General features: G+C 35.2%; 1 protein-coding gene across 4 annotated transcripts in view; it reads left to right on the plus strand.

Annotated features, from left to right (window-relative positions):
- The first annotated feature begins 8,353 nt into the window (after positions 1–8,353).
- upSET overlaps positions 8,354–25,034 on the plus strand; it is a 48,681-nt gene continuing 32,000 nt past the window's right edge. For 3 of the 4 annotated variants that reach the window (XM_067131188.1, XM_067131189.1, XM_067131192.1), the window contains exons 1-3: positions 8,354–8,767; positions 22,948–23,105; positions 23,680–24,654. In XM_067131188.1, coding sequence (XP_066987289.1) covers positions 22,999–23,105; positions 23,680–24,654 — 1,082 coding nt within the window. In that variant the 5' untranslated portion in view covers positions 8,354–8,767; positions 22,948–22,998. The remainder of the gene's footprint in view (positions 8,768–22,947; positions 23,106–23,679; positions 24,655–25,034) is intronic. The other variant, XM_067131191.1, reaches the window with a different exon arrangement.

Consider the following 25,034-nt stretch of genomic DNA (forward strand, 5'->3'; position numbering starts at 1 on the left):
TCCAGGATAAACTGTAAGCCCTGTGTTTTTATTCGGAGCGATTGCATTTCTGTGGGAGAGGAACGAGAGGTGTGGGATGGGGGGAGGGGAGAAAGGCGAGGGGTTGGGGGATGTGCTTAGAGGAGGAAAGGGCCTGGCTGAATTTAATATAAAAAATGTTACTTCGTGAGGCTACCCACTAGGCTGACACTAAGAGCGTCTACATGAAAGGTTTTCAACTCTATTTTTCCTCTCGGACGATATTTTATTGTCTCTAAATCAAGCACATCTATAAAACTACAAACAGAGCCTGGAATCAGGTAAGACCATGAAACTCAAATATTCGAGACCTCATATTCGAGCTGACAGTGTTGCTAAAAGCCAAGCTAGAAATGGAAGCCTAAAAGCTTTTTTTTATTATTCATTCCAGTTGTGTTTTCTTTATCTACCCGTGTTATATTTTTCTCAAATATGCTGTCATACGGAAGTTTTTTTTTTACTTTTAAATAACGTTTGCAAGTGAATTATATACTGCGATGATATGCACTAATTTTAATGGAATTTAATTTCACTTTTCATCTGTATTTTTTATGGACATTCATTGTTGGGGAAGCTCTCTCGCAGATATGTAGTTTTTAGCCCACTATAGTAATAATGATAACAGAATACAGTGCTATGTGACATATCCTAAGTGTAGCACATGATATTCTAATCGTATTGGAACATAGGAGGTTTGTGTGATCGTTTCTTTTCTTCCACATCGAAGAGATGTGTATGTTTGTGTGTGCTGTGTTAAATACATGATGACGACCCACTGTTTAAAAAACAAAATCGTCTTCGGTTATATGTCAAGTCAAAAAGGGAATGAAAACAATATCTGGCATATAAACAAAACAACTGACAAATAGATATATGCATACGACTAAGGAAGTCGAGATATGTCAGAAAACTAAAGGAACATAGCATGATTTCTGTGTCGGTACTGTAAAACTGGTACTAACACGGCTTATTACCGCAGAGAACACAGAAAAAGTCTATGATTATAGCATACTTGAAGTGAAAACTAAAATCATTAACCGTCCCTCGTCTTAGATGTGGGGAAGGACTTATACCAGAGAATTCTGACTTTTTCAAAAATACGCCTGAAATCGATTTCTTGCAAACTGTCCCGCCGCCTACACTCCTATGGTGCGTGGGAGGAGACAGACAGGATATGACATTCTCGCCATCCACAAGCTTACGTCATTCGCCGACCCTTTGTGCGAACATGGTACTAAATATTATTTTGTTCAGTTCACGCAGCTATACTCCATATCATGCCGGCGTATTATCTCGGAGATGATATACAATAAACAGATCACGCACATCTCATGGGGTGGAAGTCAATTGCTATAGTCTATTCACTGACATGCTTCGCACCGTAACCACTGCTATTGCCATAGTGCTCCCACACACACTCGTGAAGTAAGCCAAAAAGGTCATTAACTTGACGCGCATGATTCCACACAATATGATGCTAAAGAATGTTAATAAGCTTGCCGTTCGTTTTCCATTTATAAAGCCTACGCTCTCTCTCTCTCTCTCTCTCTCTCTCTCTCTCTCTCTCTCTCTCTCTCTCTCTCTCTCCCCCCCATATACTATATATATATATATATATATATATATATATATATATATATATATATATATATGTGTGTGTGTGTGTGTGTGTTTGTTTGTGTATAAATATACATACATGTATATATATATATATATATATATATATATATATATATATATATATATATATATATATATATATATATATATATATATATATATTACTGTTGACCTATGCAGGGATTTTGTATCTGATAGTAAGTTAACTTCAGTGGAGATGGCGAAAGGCATAGGGTTGGCAATCTCATCCAAAAATATATATATATTAGCTAAAAACACCTGATGTCACCCTCTCAAAGGGGAGATGTAATATATATATATATATATATATATATATATATATATATATATATAGATAGATAGATAGATAGATAGATAGATAGATAGATAGATAAGAAAAGCATTCGCATATTTTTAAGAAATAGTTTTGTCCTTCCTGTCTGATTCTAGAAATTGTTATTTCGTTGAACTGATACTCGTGATGTCACATTTTATGACTAATACACCATTAAAGTTATCATTCAGAGACATTGCAATGAGGGAATTTCCATATTACTTCAAACGATTTCCCCTCAGCTCCATTTTTCCTCATTCACTCCTTCAACCACCGACTTTGTTAAGTTTGTTATATCTTCTTCATGCTTTAAAATATTCAGTTCATTTAACAAAAAGGGTAAATGAACTTTACATTTAGAGGTACCATCGTCCACCCCAAGACCAGTCTCTCTCGTCACTGGCCCTTGTCTAAGACAGGATTAATAGAGTACGCTATTAATCTTGGTCTAAGACTGCAGAATGAAGGTACCTGGGCCCGGGCTTCGTGGAGGGTACGGTATGTAATGTTCCTGTTGTTAGGACTTTCCGCCTTGACTGTCGTACAGCACAAGCGCACTTTTTTACTCTTATCTATTTTAATGATACCCATTAAACATCTCTCTTCACTTTGTTATTGATCACAAAGCATTTTAATAGCACTTGAATAAACTTTCCTCATTTCCCTTCTAAATTCGGAATAAAAATCGGTCTCTCGAGTGTCGTCAGCGTAATGCCGCCGTTGGTCGTGAGGTTAATAAGCAGTCACGTGAGCGAGGTCTTGGAAACTCCTCGAATGGAACACCGCGTCTGCCAGTGATACATTCTTTGTTAGCCTCGTTTTCTCTTGCGTAAGGTGTATATAGTATTATGTTCCATTTATCAGGAATATCATAATATCAGCATTTGCAAAATAATTTGTACGTAGTAACAATTGTTGTGTAGCTTTTGTAATGCACAGCTATCTTAATTTCATTGTTATTGATAATACAAGTCTAATTTCATATTCATACCCGATGACTGGGCTAGACACTGGCGAACTGTTTGCAAGAACAAAACCCCGTGTTGACCTAGTGGGGTATTTGTAAAATTGGATCATTTTTAATAATTCCATCTGTTTTATAATTTTCATGATCACTGAGTATTTTCATCGACGTGCGGCATCTTTCGTAACCTTCACTGTACATCGAGAGCAGGGTCCTGATCGAGAGTTCTCTCATAAAATCAGGTTGGGCGTCAACCACATAAAAGTCATAGACCTAAACTGACATTCTCTACGGTGTAGTAATAGGCCATTTCTCTCCCCCCCCCCCGCCTTTTTTTTTATAGTCCAGTCTTAATTCGTTAAAATTCCTTTATACTGTGGCAAAAATAAGGCAGAATATTTGAGTTAAAACTTGAATATTTCGGATATACTGTTGCTCTTAGCATGCAGCTTTGAGCGGGCTTACTTTTGGTCTAGTACATGACATAGAGAGGTAAAGATTTTCATTATCCTCAAAGGAAGTAGACCCTGCAACATTTAAGGAAAACTTATATCTCAAGGAGTTCACTCCCCGTCACCGTAAACTGTACTCCTCTAATCAAGGGCTTTAAGCATCTATTTCTTCACTGTACGCCTTTTCATTTTACAAGGAGTGAGGATGTAAGGCCTGCGTTCTGCTGTAAAGATATTCAAGGACCTACGATGCCCATGTAGCTCAACTGATTGAACGAACAGTGGAGAATATATGTATATATATATATATATATATATATATATATATATATATATATATATAAATATATATATATATATATATATATATATATATATATATATACCTATCAGGGTAAATGCAGCTAATAGGCAGTTCTTGGTAATTATGCCAATTATCGCTAGCGATGCACAAATGCCAACATGTTAGGCGGATGAGATTAAATTAACCAAATGTAACATTTGTAAGTATGCATAATAAATAATTTACCAAAATTTATCCCATTTACCAAATATACAAGGAACCTGCTAATTTAAGGTTAACTGTACATGACACCAATTTGGTACACACATATACATACAAACACACACAACACACACACACACACACACACACATACATACATATATATATATATATATATATATATATATATATATATATATATATATATATCACACATAACCACAGGTGAAAAATAAGAAACGAGAATGTAGGTCCTCATTTCTTATTTTTCACCTGTGGTTATGTGATAAATGAATCACATACAAAAGTGATAATAATCACACACACACACACACATATACATATATATATATATATATATATATATATATATATATATATATATATATTTATATATTTATATATTGTATGTGTGAGTGTGTGTGTGTGCATTTGTGTAGCTTCTCTGGACACCGGGGAAAGTGAGACAGCAGATTGCAAGTTCATACATTCTAGCCTAAGTTGCACTCATCCTACTACTTTTCTTGCTTCTCTTACCCTACCGCTATCCAATGTATTTATTGATAAACACCTGTACAAATCAGCTGCTTCCATTCTTTTACCATCCATAGTAAATTCATGGCTCCGTTATTTTGGTTTTATATTTAATCTCATAACCATACACTCGTTCTTATCTATTTTCAGCGCTCTAGTCTTCAGTTCTTTCACAAGTTTCTGCAGCTTCTCTCCACCATCCTTAACCAATACTGCATTGTCCTGAAACACCACACTCTGTTTGAGACCCGTTTTACTCTATTATCTCACAACTTTGCGCTTACATCTGTTGTCCTTACTCTGACTTCTTGCTGCACTGTCTCCATGAAGATGTTAACCAGCCTTGGAAACATGCATCCTTGTCTCAGTCTTCCATCCAATTTTAACAAACTCTTTACTTCACCCTATAAGCTTTTCATCGTCATCAGCAACTTACCTTCTATACATTACATCCCCAGTAATCTGTACATTTCCTCTAGCGGTTTTATCATAAGCTTTTCATTTTTAGTTCCATGTTTGCCAAATACAGCTTTTCCCCTTTACTTTCAAACTTCTTACATGCCTTACGAGCACTTGATCTACACGCACTCCACCCGCTTCCTTGTCTAAACACACACTGTTCTCCTACCAGTCTTTCTGCAGTTATCTATCTTGCTTTCTTAACCAAAATCTTAATATATACCTTCCTTGGCATACAAGGTGAGGTTTGGATCATTCAGTTCTTACAGCCTCCTCTATCAAGAAACCATTCCTTTGGAACATTTCCCTCATCCAGACATACCTTACACACCCCGATCAACCACACAGGGACACTTTCACAATCATACCACCTTACCTCACTTGTATTCCCATCAGCTCTTGGTGTCTCTCCAATCTTCATTCTTGTGATTGCCCTTGTTACATCCTCAACTGTCACTTCCACAACCATTCTCAAGGTACCCCTAACCCTTATCACTCTTGTGCCATTCACCTGTGCCTCTTTTCTCCCTTTCAAGCTCAGTAAATCCTCAAAATACTCCGTCGACCCAGAATTGCTTCCTCTTCAAACATCATCTCTTCATTTGCATCTTTTATTTAGTGACCAAATTACCCCTTAATGTTTCTCTGCATTTATTAGCTTTTAGAACAGCTTCTCATTCTTCCTGAAGTCCTTTCTCGCCTTCTTTTCCCCCTGTCTCTTGGTCACATTATGAAGCTTTCTGTGTTTTTGCTCAGTCTTCCATTCTGTCTTGCAATTACACTGCAATTAATCTTTTTCCTTCACAAAAAAAAAACTTATTTTCTCATTTTGGTACTACCAGTTCTTCGTTGGAGGGGTGGATAGAGCTGTCGCCTGGCACGCTGTTGGCCCAGCGTTCGACTCTCCTACCCGGCTATTGAACAATTAGAGGAATTTATTTCTGCTGATAGAAATTCATTTCTCGTCATAATGTGGTTCGGATCCTACAATAAGCTGTAGGTCCCGTTGCTAGGTAACCAGTTGTTTCTTAGCCACGTAAAATAAATCTAATCCTTCGGGCCAGCCTTAGGAGAGCTGTTAATCAGCTCAGTGGTCTGGTTAAACTAAGATATACTTAAATGACCTATTCCTACCTTCTTAAAATCATGAATGGTCCTACAGAATATATGTCATAACCCTCTATGGAATTTTACACTCTTCGTATACCCCATGTGGGTAGTGCCATCAGTGCACCTCATGCGGTGCTGTGTAGGCATTACTTTAGGTCCTTTGCAGCGTCCCCTCTGCCCCTAGCTTAAACCCTTTTCATTCCTTTTACTGTGCTTCCGTTCATATTCTCTGTCTTCCGTTTTACGTTCCACCCTCTCTTAACAATCTTTTCATAGGGCAACTGCGAGGTTTTCCTCCTGTTACACCTTTCAAACATTTCTACTTTCAATTTCCCGTACAACGCTGAATGACCTAACAGGTCTCAGTGCTTGCCATTTGGCCTAACTTTTATATTCCATTCCACTCCACACTTCATATACTCCAATTTCCATTTGTAACCTCATTTTTCCTCCAGTTCATTTTCGTCTCTACATTTTCTCCCTTCTTTCTTATCAAGTTCATTTGTCTAAATTACCCTAGCAGCTGTGTTTCCACCATTTCCTCTCAAACTTGCACTTCCATCTGCTTTATCTATTGTTTCGATCAAATAATGATCAGATACACCTTCAGTCATTCTTTTTCACCATTACATAAACCAACTTGCTCTTTTATCTACTTTATATGCGCTCGCACACACACACACACTCACACTCACACACACACACACACACACACACATATATATATATATATATATATATATATATATATATATATATATATATATATATATATATATCATTCTTCATTCCCACCGCTATCTCCTACTATGGGGTCGGTTGCCTTGATGCATCTTCTCTAATCCTATCGAAAGCATCTTCCTCCAATAAACCCTTCTTCTTCATATACTCCTTCACGCTATCATTCACACACACACACACACACACACACACACACACACACACACACACACACACACACACACATATATATATATATATATATATATATATATATATATATATATATAGAGAGAGAGAGAGAGAGAGAGAGAGAGAGTGCAAAGATGGATGACTTATTGTATGAGGAACGAGTGGTGATCATGCAGTCACACAAAGAAGCTAATGGTGTAGAAGTTATTGCATTCACACAAGGGAAGAATCTATGTAGGTCATGTGGTGAATTTAAGAGCCTTCAAATACAAAGTCGGGTCTCCTCGGGACGAGGGAAAAAGACTACTGGAAGAGGTGTTGGGCCTATGGGGTGTCTCTCCCCCTCCCCCGTGCTAGCTCCTATAAAGGAGGACGGTAGGGTATAGGCCACAGGAATAACAGCGTATGGATATCGCATCCCTCACTCTGTTATCGATATCCATGTTTATTGATTGTTTTACAAAATTAGTTTTCACCCTGATGTTAAAAGGGATTCAGGATGGATATTCTCTTTGGTATTTAAATCAACCGCAGATTTTCACACACTGATGTCTCATTAAGGTATGCAACTAAATTACCTCATCCTTGCTAGTCTTTTTAACGTATCTATTTGTCTATCTACTTTTATATATATATATATATATATATATATATATATATATATATATATATATATATATATATATATATGTGTGTGTGTGTGTGTGTGTGTGTGTGTGTGTGTGTGTGTGTGTTGTGTGTGTATAAAGAAAATTCACTCACTATATATATATATATATATATATATATATATATATATATATATATATATATATATATATATATATATATATATATATATATATTGTTATATTGTGCGTGTAATGAAGAGTGAGTGAGATTTCGCACAAATTGTTTCCACTCACATTGCCTTTAGTTTTACCTCGAATCGATTTGGTTGATGTATATGAAACCTGAGAAAACACCACATTTGAATGCACACAAATTTTATAATTGGTCAGCGACATTCTTGGCGTCAGGAAAACGCAAAATATGAGATACACCATTGAACTATCATGTTTTTATTTAGAAATAGCTTGTGTAAACATTGGTGGATTACTATTACATACTAGCACATAGAGTGAAGCTATGTGTAATTGCATGAAAACAGTTAGCTGTTAATGATGTAATGTGTAAGTTGATTAACATTATTTTGATTCACATATATCGACAAAGGTAAACATACAAATATTGTTGAAAAAAATAGAAAAAAATCGTACGTCTGTTTCTTAGCAGAGTCATGTCACTCGTTTAAAGTTAATATTTTGGTAAATTTGGCACATATCGCGTAAAATATTTATGTGTTATATTTATACAAAACATAAGTAATGGAAATTGCCAAAACTCAGAAATATATGTCTAAATATGAAAGATAGGAGTGAAACAGACGTGCATGCGCGTGCGCTGTTGTGTACATGGCACCGTGGATGTGAGCCCCGTGTGTTCGAATATCCAAGATGGCCGACCAAAAGAAACAATTATCCCTGTCTCTTTAGTGTTTTTCTGCCTAATAGTTAGAGTTCTAGCATGTGTTAGGCATTTTTCTCTTGGCCACGCATTCTTATTAGGGTCAGCCGTCGTTCCGTACCAGTTGCTCAGCCGAAGGAAATCCAGAGCGGTTGAAAAGAGCCAGTGTTATGGTGATGTGGACGATGTAGTGTTGTGTTTACATTCGGCCAACGGTGTGAAATTTCGGTTTGAATTCCCTTTTGGCCCTTATGAAAGTCGTCCCGTGAACGTTGTGACAGCAGTGACAGTGACACGTTGGATTTATCTACTTCCCTCGTTTCTGCAGCGACGCCGCCGCGGGGCTCTATACGGTAAGAAATTCCCTCGACAAAAGTGTCGTTCGAGTTGCAGCAGGAGGGAGCGAAGCAGGGTCGAAAAGAAGGCGTTGCTAAGCCAGCTCCTGCAACGCTCGCCCCCTCTCTCTCTCTCTCTGGTCCCGAGGGCTGCAATGGACCTTTTCTCGAAGGGCCTCTCCTGTAGTAGTCTAAGGGATGTCTTGGGCAGTGTTACGGGCCCGTGGTCTTGGGTACGAGCTGGGTCGAGTCTGAGCTTCGACCCATGGGCTAGACCTACAACCCAAGTAGGGTTTCGTTGTAGCGTAGGGTTGCTGTCGTGACCCGACCAGCCTCCTCTTGGGTGAGACGACCCTGGTCTACCCTAGGGTAGATATCATTTCTCGTTTTAATTAATGGAAGAAGTACAATAAACAGTATCCTAGGTCAGGCGTATCATGGGGTAAGGCAAATGCTTCTTGCCTTACACGCAATCCATCTGTCTTGCTGGTGCTGTTTGTTAGACCTACCCTAAGGGGCTCTCATTTGGCCCATGGGCTGGTCACCCCCTTTATATTTTTCAGTAAAACTTAATATCCTACATTTACCTTGTTATGTACCAAAGTTTCTAGAGGCAAACATCATAAGACCGTTTTTAGGCAAATAGGCTTAGGTTAGCATATGCCAGCTTGTTCTTGAGTGCTGTCACTTTGTAAATATGAAGGAGGTGACTGCTGGAAGGTATAGTTAATTAATGTGGTTTTTTGACTGAAGAGTAATGAAAAGGTGTTTATAATGCAGTAGTGGTGAGATAATTGAGATAATTTGAGAAATTTTCCAAATTAAAGAGGAAATTTATCATCTGTTTATAATACTTGCGTCCCTGAGAAACTGGGGTTACTAAACTTGACAGCTTGCAGAGCTTTCGCCATTTTTAGTTCCAGCCCCTGAGGATGAACGTAAAAACATGAACAGAAGACAAATTCCTCTTGGTACATTTCTCAAATTATCCCACCTCGACTGCATCATGTAAACCCTTCTCTACAGGCTATTATTTAACCAAAGAATTAGTTTAATAAACAATATTTTCCTGCTGTCTCCTTTACATTTACCCTGTTGATAGTTAACGTAGGCAAATGCCCAAGCCTTATATTAGAAATAGGGTATATTTTGACAGCAGAATAAAATCAGGGTAAAATATCCGTCTGACTTGGTCACCCTGAGAAAATTGTCCCTGACTGGATCCACGCTTTCACGCGTTTGTTGTGACACGAGAGAGTAATTCTGATCTAAACCAGATAGCCTACTCACATTAATTTTCATGTCACATACTGTAGTTACCTAGATATGCCTTACAATTTTGTGCTCATGTCGTTGACAAGCTTCCTGGCCTGGGAGTGTTCGTAACAAAAACAGTCATGGTTGAGGGGTATTTTCACTCATGCAATTTATATGGGAAACTATGTCTTTATTATTTAAGTGGATTCTTGTTAGTTTTCAGAAAATCTGGTAAATATGCCATTTTGACTATTCAGCTGTCTGCCATCTTCAATGCCTAGGCTATATGATGTGCAGTGTAATTCATTACTTAATATTACATATGTTATTGTTTAAATTTTGTATTACCACTTTGTAGAATATTTGTTTAGCATTATACAGTAGATTACTATTTATTGATTTCCATTATGTCGTCAGTAGATGATCAAGACTAGCAAAAAGCATTTGGATTCTGGAAGCTAAAATTGGAGACTTGACTAAGTGTTCGTGTTTCCCTTTACCGTTCTCCACTCCAAATGTTTATATTAGTACTGTAATGTGATTCATGTAATACACTGAAATATCGGTTAATACTGCAGTTCAGAATATAGAATGTCATCACATGTATGATGCATGTCACTTGGATTAAGTGAAAGTAGCTGTACATTTTGCCCACAGTATCTTGCTGTGGACATTTCATTGACACGACTGTTAAAAGAATCACATGGAAGCGTTATTGGTGACAAGAATCTTCTGTGCACACTCAGCAAATGTATTGTGGCAAAATTTGAAACTTATTTGCCTTTACAAATACGGTAGTTGAAAAAGTAAAAGGTAAAGGGAAAAAAAACCATATTTAAATGAGTAAATTTAGCCTCCAAAGTCCAAATGCTTCTTTTTGTCATTATTATGGATGCTGACAGGCAATGTTACTATGGCGGTAAGATTAGCCTCATGTATTTTGCGTACGAGAGGAGATATTCGGCAGTCTGCTAATAAAAATAAAAACCATGTTGCATAAGAAAAATAAGAAAGTCGCAAAGATCATTTTGTAGATGATAGATAGTTACATATCTGCAATGGTGTGAAAAGTCTCAGATTTTTTGAAAACTTGAGTGGAAAATATAGAAGTAATGTAAAGCAATGTTTTATATTACTGTATTGTACATTAATGAAAATAAACCCCAGTTGTAGCTTATTTTTATTTATTTATTTTTTTTTTAAGACCAGTTTGGTTTTCTAAGTGACCCAGCTGTCAGTGTGGCACAGCATTATGGGAAGAGAATGATACTAAGAAGGAAGAAGGCTAAACACCCTTGTCCTACAATAAGATCTCAGAAATAAATGCTTCTGCGTTTTATGTCTTTCACTTTTAATTTGAACTACAGTATTAACATGCAGTTTTTGTTCATACTCTTAAGCAAGGTTGGTCACAGTCCACTACATAAGCAACCCTGCTAAAAGAATGCACTTTGCTGTTTCATAGAACAGTTACCATAAAGCATGGTCTGCAGTATTTACTGTGTATTACTGGATGTTAAACACTTAAATGTCAGTGATATTCACACAAATGTAATACAGTATACAAGAAGATGGGTTCTTAAGAAATACAATATTACAGTTTGTTTCTTACATTTTTCAAGGGACCTGCCACAAATCAGAAGGCTTAGGTATATAAAATTTTAGTTGACATTAAATGTCAAGTATGTCTAGGTAAACGTATTTTGTAGTATAAAAAGATACTTTAATAGGTTTGTAGACAGTATTTTTAGATTAGTTCATGGCCCTATCAACCACTTGGTTGCTAGCAAGAGTTGAATTCATATGGTCACAAACATTTTATTTGATCATTTCAAGGTTATCAGAATCACTTGAATGAATTTCAATGATACTTTTGCAGCATGTAACATATGTACAGTATTGAAATTAATCGTAAAGCAAGGAAAAATGTTTTAAGTTTTTAAAAATAGAAAAAATTCAAATGCAAATTACAGGAAGTTAAGGGGCGATCAAAATTGACTTATTGACAGCTTTGGAATGCCGTATGTTTAAATAAACATCCTGAAGTGTTATTGCTTAAAAAAAATTTTAATGGGGTTATTGACCATTTTGTTCATTGCTTTTACTGGCCCATGAGTGACAAATTGTTACAAAACTTGTACAGAATTTACGAATCTTTATAGTTCGAAATACGGTAATTGAAACTGTATATATACTGTACTTGCACTAAAATATATCTGTTTCTCTAGTGATAGCATTGAGAAAAACATAAAATCAGAGTAACTTGCCCAAATTTCTGTTCCTCTTGGCACTCATCAAAGTGGCACCACACGTTCTGCGCCAAACAGTTTACTTCTGATGTTTTGTATTTCTTGACTTATTTCTACAGTAAAGTAATCACATTGTGTAAATCAATATGCTATTTACAGATGCACAGTACAGACATGCAAATGAATAACAGTCTTTCATACAGGTCGTTTTATTTGATTTAACAAATGGTAAAAATAGAATGAATTTTATGTTTTATTTCCTCAGGATATCTTTACAGGGTGTCTGTTCATGAGTAAAAAAATATATAAGTATATGGCAACATTCCTATGGGGCAAGTCACATAGTGCCACAGTGTACTTTGTGAATCATGTCACGCCTGGCTTTTGAGTGCATTTCTTTGTACAACTTTTTCTGTCATAATAGGAGCAAAAAAGAGATGTATTATTAGTGAAATATATAAAACTGTGTGCTCTATGAAATTGAAAAGACAAAAGAAATCTGGAAAAGAAGCAGTCTCCAATGGAGACATGTTACGAATGTCAGTCACCCAAGAGGAAAACAAGCAGGAAACATATTTCTTTTCATCCAGTTATTTTGTAAATTTCAGGGGATGTTTCTTATATGAAGAAATATTTTTATTGAAAAAATCAGCTTTCTGTATAGGCTATCAAAGTTCCATAGTTATTACAAAAAAATTTTCTCAAAACTTATATTTCAGAAAAAACTCACAAACTTAAATTGAAGGAGGCTGAACAAAATTCAGTGAATCTTATGTCTCTTGTAAGGAAAAATTTTTGACTGCAAATATTTTTACATATAGTTATGAAAACTGACATAAGTTTTTTTTTTTTTTTTTTTTTTTTTTTTTTTACAAAATTCATAAAATCAGAGGACGAATTTTTCTATTTCATTATGCAGGTATTTTCAGTATAAGTTGTTTAATAAGTGGTGAAATTTTGAAGCAAATCCCTTCAGTTCATAAGGTAGCAATGCCCACATACGTTATAATGAGGTCTTAAGGCAGCAGCTTAACCCCTTGTCCATTATTTATCTATGTGAACTATGGACTGGTGGATTAATTTTGGAAAATGACAAAATCCCTCAACATATGTTCAAAATCTTGTTTACACTATGTTAGGCTATACTCTGCCTAATACCATTACAGTAGTTTGCCCCTTAAAGTTTAGAAGGAAAGTATAGAATTTGTATCGGCAAATACAAAGAGTTTTACAAAATTAATCTTAATTTTGACATTTTAATCTGGCAAAAGCAGCAGGATTTGATATAAATTTCTGACTTTTTAGGTGTAAAATATGATAGAAAATTCATGTTCAGTTGAGAAAATTAGTTTCTTTAAGTTTACTGTGAAATCTTGATGTTCTTGTACCTATACTGTATTTGGAACAGGGTTTCTTTCGACTTCATTATTTTGAGTAACCCATTCCTGTTCAATTTGTAAAATTAAGTTCCAAGAATAAGTCTTCGAGTTTGAAATAAGGCAGTATTGTGATTTTTTTTTTTCCTTATGAAAATATCATAGCTCTTGGTCTTCTCCAGCAAAATAAAATATACATGGTTTTCTTCTGTTACTAGTTTCATGAGCTTTTGCGAGAATTACCCCCCCCCCATATTTGGTGAGTCCATAAAAAGAATGCCAGCGAATTTATTTAATCATAAAATTGTTTTTTTATTAACCTTATTGCAAAGTATTTCCAGTATTTAACTGGGGAATATTCATGATAATTCTTGAAACATAAGTATTATCATCTGATGCTCAGAATTTCCATATACTTTTTATTTCTTTTCTTACATCTCTTAAAAGATAAAATTTTTATTTTAATTTCAGGTCTGAATGATAGAATTATTGTCGTTTCAGTGTGTGCATAATTTATTTCCCCCAGAATTTGGATGTCTTTCCACTTGCACACTTATGACTTCCTTTTACTTTGTTCATTCATCTTATTGAACTGCTCACTAAGCTTCATTTGTGCTGATTTCAATCATTAGTCTCGAGAGAGTGAGTGCAGCTTTATAACTTTCTTTGGATATTAACATGTGACATTCCCTTACACTCCATGAAGAATTTGCTTTTGCCTATAAATTTTTTGTCATTTCCTTTTATGTTTATGTATTGTTTGTCATCTTAAATACTCGTGGTGCTTTGCCTATGCTGTGTGTATTGTTAGGAAGCTGTGTTTTGGGTAGGATATGGTTATGGTGTAGCCCATTCTTCCAAGTGATCAAGATAGGTGCTAGTGCTTAATAATCGATATGAAAAGCAATTGGCCATTCCTGCATGTCTTTAGATTGGTTTAAATCTTTGCTATAATTTTCTGCATCTTTCACACCTTTACGAACGTTTATTTAATAGAATTACACTGATTTATGAAGTTGCAATTTGACAAATCGCTTGATTTTTTTTTATTTAAGAGAAATGATTCCAATGTATGTATGAAAATATATTGATTATAAACAAGTTTATAATGTTGCTAATTGCTCAAGTTTCTTGTGAATGAATTGCATATTTTATGTTTAATTCCCCGAGAACTGTAAAATATTCTTAATAGACATTATTTACAGTATTATGAGGTTGACCATGATTACAGATGAAATCCTCAGATGCAGTGAGTACTGGTGTGCAATGTACCCTACTATAGGCTTTTAGTTAATGTTAAACTATATCCAATTTCTGTGTACAATGTACTGGTGTTGCATTTCATATTTCCAGTCAGTCTTTTCAGATAAGATAGGTATGTTTGATGCAGATCATTAAGTCTTGAAAATTTATGCAAATATTGGCACTGTTATATGTAGAAAGAAAATTATTAGCTGCATCATCAAGTATATTCGGTCAGTTAAAAATCTCAAGATTGCAATGTATGAAATGAAAATTACAATAGATGAAATTCTTTATTCAAAAGTGCAAAATTTGTCAGTACAATACTGTATACAGTACAGTACTCTATAAAGAATGTCTCTTAGAACTGCGATCTGACTCCTGTGGATTTGGCAGTTAAATAACATGAAAGCATAAACATAAAGGTACCAATGTTTATAGCCAGTATTAAAATGATAAAAAAAGGATAAATATATGTAAAATTTTCTTGTACATTTAATAGAATGACCAAAGTTGGAAAATGGATTGACATAAATTGAGTGTGTTCTGGCCATGTAACAAGAAAGAAGTGAAGATATTAATCAGAAAAGCAGTAGATATACATTTGAGCACAGAAGCACGGTAAAGATCGTTATAAAGGTAGTCATGAAGGGCCACAGAGGACGATCTAGACCAGATGGAAATTTAGGTAGAAAGTGTACAAGATGCAAAGGAGTGAAGAAGACTTCGAAACACTTTAAGGAAAATTTCTATAGAAAATTATTAATGATTAAAGGAAAATTTCTTTGGAAAATTACTAATTATAATTCAAATTCATAGATAGGCAGTCGATTTCAAGTGTTGTTTTTGTATTTATCCTCCTAGATGCTTTGGTGGAATGTTCCTTATGATGGTTACAAACTTTAGAAAATTCTCCTTAGGCTTGTGTCCTCTTAGTGTTTAATTTGTGGTTGTGTCTTGTTGAAAAGTGAAACGTGGCAGAAAACATGTAAGGTTTTTTATGAATTTCTTAATTTACAAAAAATTTTTTTGCAGTTTTATGTTTTTATTGACACTTGTGGGGTTTTATTTCATGAGGTACAGAACATTACATGCCTACTGTACTGCACTGTTTAGAGGTTTTTAGTGAATATTTTCGTAGTCTTTATGTGCAGTGGCATTACCTATTTTTAGTTGTCTTAGTATAGTTGTAGGGTAATTCACTTAGAGGCGACCTTGCAACAATGGGTTCTATGTAAAGACAGACATTATTAACCAATTTGCACATGGTAAGGTAGATGGGAAGTGGAACCAAATAGGAAATGTGACAAATTTGCTACATATTTCAGCTTTCAAGGTATGGTACAGTGCTCAAAATTTTCTTAAGACAAAATTATCCCAGTTTAAAATAAAAGTTATGTTTGTTATTTTGAAATTCCATTTTCAAAAACTTAGGATTAAAATTTCTGTGATTCTTTCAACTTTGAGTTCATTGTCAAATGAGGTACTGATGTTAACGATATATTACCTTGCTTGCTAGTTGACATTGTGGAGATGCTCTGTTGTACTATTGTTTCTCTTGCTAGTTACAGTATATTCAGTAGACAATGTGGAGTTGCTCTTGTGTGTTATTGCCTCTCTTGCTAGTTATATTTAGTGGACAGTGTGGAGTAATATTTAGTAGACAATTTGGAGATGCTTGCTTTTTAAGTATTTTTAGTTAGAGATGAAATATCAAGTAAAAATATTCTGTTGTGTACATGATAAAATATTCTCTTGTGTACTGTTATGATATATGTGATAATCATGTTTAGTCACTGTTATGTGATATATAATCATATTTAGAGTCACTGTTATGATATATGTGATAATCATACTTGGAGTCAGGTAAACTTGTAATGAAGTACTGTGCGGTAAATAAACCAAAGCAAAAAAGAAATTGATAACACACAACTTCTGTGCTAAGAAACATGCGAACAGACACAAAGCTAAAGAGTTGATGAGGTGGTGACATCAACATTGATGTAGTGCCACATTTAGATGTAAACACACACACGCACGATATTTGGAGATGAAATAAGTAAATTCCATGAAAGCTGAAAGTTATAAATTATTTTTTAGTAGTGTTCTTAGAATAAATGTGCTTTGGATAGTTGTCATTGAGAAATGCCGTAGGTACTAAAGATGTAAACACAAGGTGTTTTTACACAGATTCTCTGGTAAGGTAAAATGAGTAAAACAAATGAAATGTGCAACAAATGAAATGTGCTGAGTTTGAATTTATTGTATATCTCGCGTATCATGCGAGTTGCATTTTTGATAGATCATACTGTATTAGGCTGTGCTTGTAGAGCGAATTACATTTTCAGTAGATTGTACCAGGCAAGGCTTTCAAACAAGATTACCAAACTTATGGCGTATGTAACAATTCATAACCACCTCTTATAATTAACAACTATTGATCATATCACATGATCACCACTTACCAGAGAACTGACATAAACAACATCGAGTATGACAAACAAATGAATCGGGAAAACAGCTGTTTTGTGATTTTGTGGGATTTCATTTTAACATAAAGTACGTTGGCTTACCTTTGTACTGTATACCCGTTTTACAATTATATACAAAAATAAAAATAATTCCAGTAATAATCCATTTCTTTTAGCAGCTAAAAATGATTCTCTTAATTATTTTGGTAGTAGGCTTCAGTCAGCTGATTCTGAGAATTGAAACATTAGCTTAGCCCACTTGATTGCATATGGCAGATGATCAGTTTTTTTTTATATTGCGATGAAGACATAACAAGATGATAATACATAAATAGATTCAGTAAGTGAGATATCAGTTTCAGCACCATTACCTTAAATACAGCTGTATGTTAATACTGTAATCTTTTTGACTTATGCTAATTTATACTGTAAGTGTAACACCCAGTATATGCCAGTGGTTCACACATGTGTTTTGTATCTTGTGTATGGTAATACCATACGGCAACAACTGATAAAGTTGCCGTCTAAAAATACATCTATGGTCATTTACCAGAGAGAGAGAAAGAGGTTGCTTTTTTTTTTTTCCAAGGTGTATTTATGCAGTATATTTTGTTACAAATATAGGGGGAAAAGTAGATAATTGCCTTTTGCATAATTTTCAGTGTAAAGTGTGATGGTTGTTTTTTATAAGCATATGTGTGTTTATAGTTATGTGCTAGTGACAAGGTAAGGTGAGGAAGGGTACAGAGTTGCCTGTTAACACCCATAGATTTTTTTTTTTTTTTTTTTCTCTAATGGATTTTGCCCTTATTCGATGGTCTTGGCTCTATTAATCTCGATAATTAAGAGATTAATAGTGAATGGCGTATGAGACTGAACCCTGGAAATAAAACTTCAGTGATTAGCTGACTTTGTACATTGCTTTCATTCTGTGATGATGTTATTTGATGGTTTCTTAATGCTATATTTGTCAATAAATGTACCATTTGGTCCAACCTACTGTTTTTAGATTGTTTTAATACACTGCCAGAAAGAAAAAGATTTCTGGATTAATAATTTTTTGGTCATTTTCTTGCTCCATTGTGATAATGTTGCTAGGCTGTCTGGAAACCAGCAGTCTTCTACAATTGTTGTAGACTAAATTTTTAGAATCATTGGCACGTTTTCCCAGTTAGAATTATGAATTAGGCTTACTCTCCAAAAAATGTTCCACTTTTAAGTCTTACTTAAGCTCCATTCAACAACAAACATTTGTTTCCTCTATTGCTTGCCTCTTTGGAGTGATTGCTTGTTACCAGCCCAGCAGTATCAACATCTGCACTGATGAGGTGCCACATCACTGTCTATTACAAAGATCTTAATTCTCTTTGCTGCTAGGCTGTAGCACTGCCATCTTGGTAGTGCTGTTGATGTTAGCACTGCTAAATTTGAGGTTGTAAACCTTAACTCAATTTTTAACCTAGCATATAACTGTTTGTTTGTGTACTTTCTTTTCACTTTTTTCTTGTACCCAGTCAGCATTTTGTTTTGTGACACGCCTTGCAGATTAATGGCCATGCAGCCTTGATCAACATGAATATGTGCATATGTGGAATGTGATTAAGTTGCATACAAAAAGGCTGTCTTCTTAATTCTTTGAGATTCTGAGGACATCTACTCTCAACCTTTGAAAATCTTATGTCATCCACCAAGTTTTTTTTGGCAAACTCATCTTTTTCACATGGCCTATGCTGTATTGGTTTCAATTGTTAGATGCACTACAAGAAATCACAGGTATTCAGCTTTACAATGATACAAAGCCAGCTTTATACAATGACAAATAGGCTTACAGTGATCAAGGCTGTTTCAATTTTTGGTCACAGTGTGGTTTGCTACAGATGAATTTTGTGATCCCAAAAATCTCAAAATCTTAACCTTTAATGACGGGCTAATTATATATTAAACACACCCCAGACAGGGCAAACTTTAAGGTTGGGCAATTTAAGAAAAAAATCAGTGGAAAGAGGAAGAAATGCAAATGCACATGGTGTAAGAAAAATTCTAAAAATTTTTCCCTAATTTCCACGGGAAGTTGAAAATCACTATTTACAGCCCTGTGTGGGGCCTCCTCTTTCACAAGACACACGTAAAAATATACTAAATCTTCCAAGTTATAAATGTTTTTCTAATAATCCATTTTATTTTATTATGTAAAATTATAATTACAGCTCACAGTTTCATAACATAAGAACCAAAATCAGTAACAAATGCTGAGTACTGTATATTTGTTGTAAAATATTTACGAGATTTACAGAGATGGGGAGATGCAGTAACTTTTTGTGAAGTATACATTTTTTTCTAATATTTCTTTGCAATTTTCTTTGCAAAATTACAATTATAGCTGACATACTATCATAAAAGATAAAAACTAAAACCAACAGCAATCCCTGGGTACATTTATGAGCAAATAAATAAAAAGATTTAGTAGGATAGAGAGAGGCAATGCATTCCCCCATCAAGTCTTAAGGCACACTAATCCCCCCTCTGTCCTGTGCTGAGCTGCACAGTTGCCATAAGTCATTTATTGACCATTGAAGTGCTATGAACATCTTTCCCGCTAAATTCATCCAAATTGTATGGCGTGTAATATTAAACTCAAATGAGTTAGCCCGTCCATCACTCAAAACCTGTTATAAATTAGATACTCATTAAGGGTTAAGATTGCCTGTCAGAAATTTGTTTTTCTATTTAGCCTACTTACCCCAAATGTTAGTAATGTGAAATAAGTTGTAACTTTAATTACCCACCCAGCATGTGAATCAGTTCCATTTTACCATAATATCCATCTAGCAAATCCTAATTATGGTTATACATACTACCTGCAGTGTGCCTGCATTCTAGACAGTGTGAAGGTTGTATAGGTTCATTATTTCTTCTATTTTCAATCTGTTCATTGGTCTCTTTCCACCAGTTGCCAGCATAGCATTCAAGTTAGTGCTGGGCCTGAGGACTGATTATCTCCAGTCCTTTCTGAGCTAAATGTGTTGCCAGTTAGAGGAGCATATGTTTATTGATTATACTGCTTCAATTTTTTTTTATATGTTGAGTTTTTTAATAAAGATTTTTCCTGTACTAAATGCAGTTCATTTTCAGCAGCTACATGATTACCTTTGTTGTAGATAGGTATGCAGTCATGTAATTCTGAGTTGGGTAGGTGCCTAATGTTTGCTTGTAATGGGAAGGGCTATTGGTTGTAAGTTGAGTAATCACTATAGCAATGGTAAGGTTGATTTAAGTAACTGAAGTTTTTATTTAAATTTTTATTACTGGTTCAAATAATTATGGATTGTGATGTCCAACCTCAAAATTAGTAATTTAACTAAAGGTGTGTTTGTATGTATGTATGTTTTATAGGTCATGTTAGGAGTAACGCAGTAGGGGAAAAAAGTTTGAGAAATGGGGAATCGCATATACATTGTCAGTTGCTGTAGACTTGAGTGAATGGCAACTCAAGTGGAGGTACAGTAGCTGAATATTTGAGGTGTCACCTAGCAACTTGGTGTGACACCTCAAACATACATTACCATTGTTGTGTAAGAGACATATCACAGTACACTACTGACTTATAGCTTGTTTAGTACATTTTGCAATTGTGCTATTTGTTTAGGTACAGTACAGTGTATATATATATATATATATATATATATATATATATATATATATATATATATATATATATATATATATATATATATATATATATATATATATATATATATATATATATATATAATAATATATACACACACACACACACACTCTCTCTCTCTCACTGTGCATATAAAACTTATGGATACTAATTGTGTTCATTAGTAGACCCTTAACAATATACAAAGCAGGTAAGGAAGACCTTAAATTGTAAGGCCTCCATAGGGGAAAGGGAAAATATGGAACTACCTTAATACCTGAATAATAATGACCATCTTTATAGCAAACAATGACCAGTAGTTTTGAAACAAACAGAATATACATAATTCAGAAATTTATATAGAATTGTAGCAGAGGTCCTTGCTGTCACTGGAACAGATGTGTGGTACATTTACCTAACTACAGTACTGTGATTGAAACAGATGTGCATTACAGTTAAAAGCTGTTCCAATCTATTAAAAATATGTGGCCAGCATTCAGTCACTGAATGGTGTGTAAGTAAAAAGTATATAGGGTAACTATGAGGAATTCAGCATCATTAGGGGTGCTGGACCACAGAGTTGGTAGGTTAGACTACACTTAATTGCCACTTAAGCAGCAATAAGAAGGATGAAATAAAGTTTGTTGATTGGTGAGCTCCATTTTTCATGATACAGTAGTGCTATGCTTATGGAACATCTTTTTTTTTTATTAGCAGATGATGCATAACTTCGAAAAGATGTATGCCATCTAGAAAAATTATGGAATTATAAAGGAAACTTCAGTTTATAACAAAAACAAAGTTATTAAATTATGCTTTCATGTAGAGCTTATTGTACCCTGTGTACCTGAAATAAAGGAAGCTCGCACTGTATGAAATGTTGATACTGTAGTTATTTTTGGTTTATGGTTTTGTATAATTTCAGTATCCACTTTCAGACATATGTGGCAACATGTAGCCAGGTGGTATCCTCCTGAAATTTTCAAATAACTTAGTTGTTTAGTCCATATCCAGTTTGAAACCTGTTGGTTAAGTTTGCTGACTTTTTCAAGTCCATTGCAAAAATTTTTAACTCCTTTCATCATCCCTTTTAGCAGTACTGTACAGGTTTGGAGTTAACTTATTTATTGGGCTTGGTTTCCACTGGTTGACTTTGCTAAGTACAAACACAAGTGATCACTAACTATATTTACTTGAATGACAGTCACAGTAAAACCTGAATATGGAAATTTTATTAGTATAATGTTTGTTCTTTGTTTCCTTGGCTTATTGAAGGCTGTATAAAAGTCAATCTCTCTCTCTCTCTCTCTCTCTCTCTCTCTCTCTCTCTCTCTCTCTCTCTCTCTCTCTCTCTCTCTCTATACTCTCATATATATACACATATACATACATAGTTCCAGAAGCAATCAATGAATACAGAACACCAAAACTTTATTTTTCACTCATTAAATATTCTTGGAATCAGATCTCCCATGCATTATCAAAACGTGACGACTAACATACATTCTCTCTCTCTCTCTCTCTCATTTGGTATACTGTGTACAGTTTCACCAGAAACTATCCGTGTAAGTGTGACATCAAAATGAGCGTAAGAACGCTTGAAGGGCTTCTGAGTTGTGCGTTCACCATGGTAGGGGATGGATGTTTTGTAACATCAGACATGATTTATGGTTGATTTTAAATTTTTTTAGTATTTAAGCTTTATAGCTTATTGTGGGTATCTGTTTCATGCTCTGAAGCATTTTCTAAAGAGGAAAATGTTTATATTCAGTTTAGTTTAATTTAAAAATTTTTTTTTTTTTTTTTGGCTATTGTGTTCAGGTTTTGACACCTTAACCTGTGATTTGCAAGTAATATGTCATTGATTGGATTGCACTTTCTTATATAATCCTTGTAAATTAAAAATAAAATTAAAATCAGTGTTATTTATTTTCAGTAACCATAATAAAGATGGCATGGGTTGAAAGTGAAGGAAGGTAGCGGCGGTATGTCGCTGGTGGTTCACAAGCTGGTGCTTAGTCCTGGTGGGGCCGCCACCAACACCCAAAACCCTACGCATCATGTTACCTTGGCTGCATACACACAACCTCCTAGGTATGTACATCAGTTGAAAGGTTATGGGTCCCCAAATTCCATAACTATCAAAAGTTGATGTGTATAACTGGTAAAAGCGATTAATATTTCAGCACAGATAATGCTGCTTTGAGACATTTGTTTGAAAATTAGAAGGGGAAGTTTGGTAATTTTTAAAAATTACTTTTTAGATGTTATTACAGTAATGCATTATGGATATGAAGTTAACCATAGTGACAGTTTGCTACAAATGCTGATCCATTGTGCTTAAGCAGTGAAGGTATGGGACTCCTGCCGAGTAATGAACTTCCAGAATTGAGGCCCCATTTTAAAATTGAGTATAAAAAAGAAACAAATATTACTGTGTATGAATGTGGTTGTTTTGTTGATATGTTCCCATTTTATTATCCCTATAAACATAAGCTTGTGTCAGGGTGGACTACATGATTGATAGGTATTGAAGGAAAAAGGCACATTTGTGTTTATAGGCATAAGCCTAGTCTGTCTTACCATTCAGCATATTATTAAAAGCCCTTGAGCTTTCATTTATAGTCTTTAGTCTATTACTGATATTTTCTTACATTTGTGATTCCAGATCCAATGTGGGAGAGACAATGGTCCGATCCCTGGATGGCTCATCAAGTGTTTCTGTGAGCGCTCCTTCATCATCATTTTACTCTTCATCTTCATCGTCAAAGCACAGCTCTTCGTATAACTTACCATTTGTGCTTCAAGATCACAATTATGGTGCCCCTCCGCCCCCAACGCCACCGCAATCCCCTCCACCCCCACCTCTTCCTACTGCTTCGTCAGCATCCCAACACAGTAATGGTTCATCTCGGCAAATATCTTCACTGCATCAGAGTAATCATCATTCTTCTAGTTCTAATTGCAGCATTAGCACTGGTAATGTTGCACAGCATAGCCATCAACAGATACATCAGTCTCATACACCGCTGCATCATCACCATAATAACCAGCACCATCATCCAGGTCACCATCCACAGCAGCAGCAGCAGCACCGTCATCAACATCAAGAACAGATTCATCAACAAGAACATATACATCACCAGAAATCACACATTACTCACCAACAGAGTGTCTCTAGCCTTGTAGTTCCGTCACCTCGAGTTGGGGTTGTCACCTCTGCTAATTCTCCTGTAGCCACTGCTGCATCATCAACAAATGTATCTGGCTTGTGTGTTTCCCAACATCCCCTGAGTGTCATGCCACCACACAGACAGCAGTTTATGCCCCATCCCAAAGGAAGCCTTTTTCCTTCGCCTCACATACCGCCACTACCCTTGGATTTACATCATTCTCCTTCATCTGCTGTAGCTTCTCATCCTTCGCTACCTCCTCCTCCACCGCTCTCATCCACAATTGGACCAGAAACTGATGATGACTCACGATTGAGCGATCGTAGCTCCTCTGTTGGACCTTCAGGAGAAGAAACTGAAACTGCCCCAGAAGGAGAAGGAGATGAACAACCTGTGGACGACTCCATTACTCGTTGCATATGTGAATTTTCCCATGACGATGGATACATGATTCAGTGTGATAGGTGCTTGTAAGTAGATCATCATCTCAAGTTTTGATACTGTCCTTTGGCACTTTTCATATTATACATATAGTTAATATACAAATGCTTAAATAGAACATAGTTTAGGTTACATGGTTCATGTAATCCAAAGTCTTCATTAGTACTTTTATACTCTAAAAAATTTGTAGGGTTTTATGTATTTTCCCCAGTTAAAAACAAAAAGTAAACATTTAGGTAGGTTTGCTCTACTATTGGACGTTTCAGGATCTAAGTTGTGTTGTAGATTAAATGAATAATGAAGCTAAATTATTTTTTCTTATACAACTCCATCACCCAAATATAGCCCACATCATGGTTTTTGAATATCCCAGACACTGCAGTCTTTAGCATAACAAACAGAAAAGTGA

This window comes from Macrobrachium rosenbergii, chromosome 29, assembly GCF_040412425.1.
Source record: "Macrobrachium rosenbergii isolate ZJJX-2024 chromosome 29, ASM4041242v1, whole genome shotgun sequence".
Taxonomy (NCBI): Eukaryota; Metazoa; Arthropoda; class Malacostraca; order Decapoda; family Palaemonidae; genus Macrobrachium; species Macrobrachium rosenbergii.